This window comes from Echiichthys vipera, assembly GCF_963691815.1.
Source record: "Echiichthys vipera genome assembly, chromosome: 22".
NCBI lineage: Eukaryota > Metazoa > Chordata > Actinopteri > Perciformes > Trachinidae > Echiichthys > Echiichthys vipera.
Window position 1 is genome coordinate 902,203 of NC_139847.1, and position 5,000 is coordinate 907,202.

Below are 5,000 nucleotides of genomic sequence, written 5' to 3' on the forward strand. Positions count from 1 at the left end.
AAACGTGTGTTAAAGTGTCCTCTAGGAGCATAAACGTGTGTTAAAGTGTCCTCTAGGAGCATAAACGTGTGCTAAAGTGTCCTCTAGGAGCATAAACGTGTGTTAAAGTGTCCTCTAGGAGCATAAACGTGTGTTAAAGTGTCCTCTAGGAGCATAAACGTGTGTTAAAGTGTCCTCTAGGAGCATAAACGTGTGTTAAAGTGTCCTCTAGGAGCATAAACGTGTGCTAAAGTGTCCTCTAGGAGCATAAACGTGTGTTAAAGTGTCCTCTAGGAGCATAAACGTGTGTTAAAGTGTCCTCTAGGAGCATAAACGTGTGTTAAAGTGTCCTCTAGGAGCATTAACGTGTGTTAAAGTGTCCTCTAGGAGCATAAACGTGTGTTAAAGTGTCCTCTAGGAGCATAAACGTGTGCTAAAGTGTCCTCTAGGAGCATAAACATGTGCTAAAGTGTCCTCTAGGAGCATAAACGTGTGTTAAAGTGTCCTCTAGGAGCATAAACGTGTGTTAAAGTGTCCTCTAGGAGCATAAACGTGTGTTAAAGTGTCCTCTAGGAGCATAAACGTGTGTTAAAGTGTCCTCTAGGAGCATAAACGTGTGCTAAAGTGTCCTCTAGGAACATAAACGTGTGCTAAAGTGTCCTCTAGGAGCATAAACGTGTGTTAAAGTGTCCTCTTCAGTGGTGAGGATGTGATGTCGGTGCCCCTTTTCGCCCCTACCCTTTAAAAAGTCTGTGCAGCCTCTGCTCTGTGGATCTGTTTCTGACAGCTGCTCTTCTTCAACAACAACAACAACAACAACAACAACAACAACAACAACAACAACAGGTGAACTTCTGCAGGTTGTAAATGAGAAACAGCAGAAATGTTTCTGTCGTCACAACAAAAACTCTTTTATTTCTAAATGCGTCAACAACAATAAAGCTGCTCCATCCCTCCACCCTGTGCTGCTCTCATCCCTCCATCCCTCCATCCTGTGCTGCTCTCATCCCTCCATCCCTCCACCCTGTGCTGCTCTCATCCCTCCATCCCTCCATCCTGTGCTGCTCTCATTCCTCCACCCTGTGCTGCTCTCATCCCTCCATCCCTCCACCCTGTGCTGCTCTCATCCCTCCACCCTGTGCTGCTCTCATCCCTCCATCCCTCCACCCTGTGCTGCTCTCATCCCTCCATCCCTCCACCCTGTGCTGCTCTCATCCCTCCATCCCTCCACCCTGTGCTGCTCTCATCCCTCCATCCCTCCACCCTGTGCTGCACTCATCCCTTCATCCCTCCATCCTGTGCTGCTCTCATCCCTCCATCCCTCCACCCTGTGCTGCACTCATCCCTCCATCCCTCCATCCTGTGCTGCTCTCATCCCTCCATCCCTCCATCCTGTGCTGCTCTCATCCCTCCATCCCTCCACCCTGTGCTGCTCTCATCCCTCCATCCCTCCACCCTGTGCTGCACTCATCCCTCCATCCCTCCACCCTGTGCTGCACTCATCCCTCCATCCCTCCATCCCTCCACCCTGTGCTGCTCTCATCCCTCCATCCCTCCACCCTGTGCTGCTCTCATCCCTCCACCCTGTGCTGCTCTCATCCCTCCATCCCTCCACCCTGTGCTGCACTCATCCCTCCATCCCTCCACCCTGTGCTGCACTCATCCCTCCATCCCTCCACCCTGTGCTGCACTCATACCTCCACCCTGTGCTGCACTCATCCCTCCATCCCTCCATCCCTCCACCCTGTGCTGCTCTCATCCCTCCATCCCTCCACCCTGTGCTCAGTCATCCCTCCACCCTGTGCTGCACTCATCCCTCCATCCCTCCATCCCTCCACCCTGTGCTGCTCTCATCCCTCCATCCCTCCACCCTGTGCTGCTCTCATTCCTCCATCCCTCCACCCTGTGCTGCTCTCATCCCTCCATCCCTCCACCCTGTGCTGCTCTCATCCCTCCATCCCTCCACCCTGTGCTGCTCTCATCCCTCCATCCCTCCATCTCTCCACCCTGTGCTGCACTCATCCCTCCATCCCTCCACCCTGTGCTCACTCATCCCTCCATCCCTCCATCCCTGCACCCTGTGCTGCTCTCATCCCTCCATCCCTCCACCCTGTGCTGCACTCATCCCTCCATCCCTCCATCCCTGCACCCTGTGCTGCTCTCATCCCTCCATCCCTCCACCCTGTGCTGCTCTCATCCCTCCATCCCTCCACCCTGTGCTGCTATCATCCCTCCATCCCTCCACCCTGTGCTGCTCTCATCCCTCCATCCTGTGCTGCTCTCATCCCTCCATCCCTCCACCCTGTGCTGTACTCATCCCTCCATCCCTCCACCCTGTGCTGCTCTCATCCCTCCATCCTGTGCTGCTCTCATCCCTCCATCCCTCCACCCTGTGCTGCACTCATCCCTCCATCCCTCCACCCTGTGCTGCTCTCATCCCTCCATCCCTCCACCCTGTGCTGCTCTCATCCCTCCATCCCTCCACCCTGTGCTGCTCTCATCCCTACATCCCTCCATCCTGTGCTGCTCTCATCCCTCCATCCCTCCACCCTGTGCTGCTCTCATCCCTCCATCCCTCCACCCTGTGCTGCTCTCATCCCTCCATCCCTCCACCCTGTGCTGCACTCATCCCTCCATCCCTCCATCCCTCCACCTTGTGCTGCACTCATCCCTCCATCCCTCCACCCTGTGCTGCTCTCATCCCTCCACCCCTCCACCCTGTGCTGCTCTCATCCCTCCATCCCTCCATCCCTCCACCCTGTGCTGCTCTCATCCCTCCATCCCTCCACCCTGTGCTCACTCATCCCTCCATCCCTCCACCCTGTGCTCACTCATCCCTCCACCCCTCCACCCTGTGCTGTACTCATCCCTCCATCCCTCCACCCTGTGCTGCTCAGTCATCCCTCCACCCTGTGCTGCTCTCATCCCTCCATCCCTCCATCCTGTGATGCTCTCATCCCTCCACCCTGTGCTGCTCTCATCCCTCCATCCCTCCACCCTGTGCTGCTCTCATCCCTCCATCCCTCCACCCTGTGCTGCACTCATACCTCCACCCTGTGCTGCTCTCATCCCTCCATCCCTCCACCCTGTGCTGCTCTCATCCCTCCATCCCTCCATCCCTCCACCCTGTGCTGCTCTCATCCCTCCACCCTGTGCTGCTCTCATCCCTCCACCCTGTGCTGCACTCATACCTCCACCCTGTGCTGCACTCATCCCTCCATCCCTCCATCCCTGCATCACCCCGGCCTCTTGTATAATCTCTCTCTGTTGCCGCAGTGAAGGAAACCCCTCTCTCCCTCTCTCCCTCTCTGGTGTCGACGTCGCTCCGCCGCCGGTCCTTTTATGGTGCGGGGATACCCGCCGTCACAACCGGATGCGGCCCATGTTTGGGCAGCTACGAAGCCGCGCGGCGGGGGGAATCCCTCGCGCCGGTGCAGACCAATAAGGCCGGGGACGGGAGTTACCTAGGAGACGGAGAGTATAAAAGCTGCAGCGGAGCGGAGGGAAGACAGCATCCTCACTGAGCATCACCGAGCACCGAGCACCGAGCACCGAGCACCGAGCACCGGGCAGGACTAACGGGACCCTCTCTGCACACACACACACACACACCGGATTATTAACTCTAGCTCACCTGTGCATCCTCACCGGACACACGGCGGGTTTTTTACACGTTTTTGCACGCGCACACAAAGTGAATCACGCAATGCTTCTGGAGCGCGAGGACAGCTTCATGTCGGAGTTTGAGGACGCGTGCAGCGCCTGGGTGGACAGCGTGGGCTCGAGCCCCAGCGACGGGGCCGACTCTGACGTGGGCTCACCTTTCTGCCAAGGTGCGTGTCGATCAATGACCGATCAATGACCGATCAATGATCAGAACCATCAGAACCATCAGAATCATAATGAGATGTTCTGTAATGTTTGATGTTTGCTGCAGAAGCTGCAGCATTGAGACAATAACAATCATAATAATCATAATATTAATAATAATAATAATGATGATGATGATGATGAGGCTGCAGGTGCATGTTCACATCTGATTGGTCGTCAGTGTGGAGGCAGCTGCTGCCCACTGACAGCTCACATTATGCAATAACAATAACACCCCCCCCCCCCTCTCTCCTCAGTCTTCTCTCCGGGCACTGACGCCTCAGACTCAGATTTCTTCTCCGACTTCAGCGACTGCTCCTCGGACACGCTCTCGCCCTCTCTCGGCTACACCGGCGGCTTCTTCCCGGAGCCTGAGGCGGCGGTGGCAGCAGCAGCAGCAGCAGCGGGGCTGAGCAGCACCGCGGACGCGATCCTCAACATGATCACGGAGATCGTCGGGATCTGCACCGAGATGGAGCAGCAGAGCGAGTCCACCCCGGCCGCAGCCCCCCCCTCTCCCCTGCTCTTCACTCCCGGCTCTGAGCTGAGCATCCCCGCCCCGCTGCCCCCCACCCCCGCCTCACACCCGGTGGTGGTTAAGAGCGAGTTCGGGACCTCCAGCTGCAGCAGCGGGTGTGGACACTCCCCTGTGGCCGGGAACGACGCTCTGTACCCGGGCAGCGCGGACTCGCTGCTGTCGCTGTCGGCTCTGGAGCAACAGGTGGATGTGACGGACTTTATCGGCTCTCTTTTGAGCTCCGAGGCCGGGCAGAGTGAGCTGAAGGCCGGCTGTGAGGTGAAGCAGGAGCCGCTGGGGCTGGAGGACTGGCTCAAGAGTTTAACGGCCGCTGCGCCGGTTACCGGGGGAGACCCCGGCAGCTACGTCATCAGCAGACCGGCAGTCAAGACGGAGCTCGAGCAGAGCGGGAGCACCCTCCCCTTCTCCCCCTCCCCCCTCCCCTCCACCCTGGACGCGCACCTCCTCTCCACCCTCCTGCAGGGCGCGTTCCCGATAGTCAACCTGAGCGGCGTGCACGCGGCAGGAGCCCCCAGGGTGTCACGCGCGGGCCGGAGAGCTACTCCCGGTAAGAGCGGCCCCAAAGTGAAACCGTTCCCGTGCTCCGTGCAGGGCTGCGAGCGCCGCTTCTCGC

The 5,000-nt window shown here is 57.9% G+C and overlaps 1 protein-coding gene across 1 annotated transcript in view; it reads left to right on the forward strand.

Moving 5' to 3' along the window:
• Positions 1 to 3,685: 3,685 nt before the first annotated feature.
• Positions 3,686 to 5,000, forward strand: part of LOC310963891 (uncharacterized protein) — a gene marked incomplete at both ends in the record, with an annotated part of 4,978 nt that continues 3,663 nt past the window's right edge. The window contains 2 exons of the mRNA XM_083936848.1: positions 3,686 to 3,812; positions 4,107 to 5,000. The exon at positions 4,107 to 5,000 is cut by the window's right edge and continues 272 nt beyond it. Coding sequence (XP_083792974.1) covers positions 3,686 to 3,812; positions 4,107 to 5,000 — 1,021 coding nt within the window. The remainder of the gene's footprint in view (positions 3,813 to 4,106) is intronic.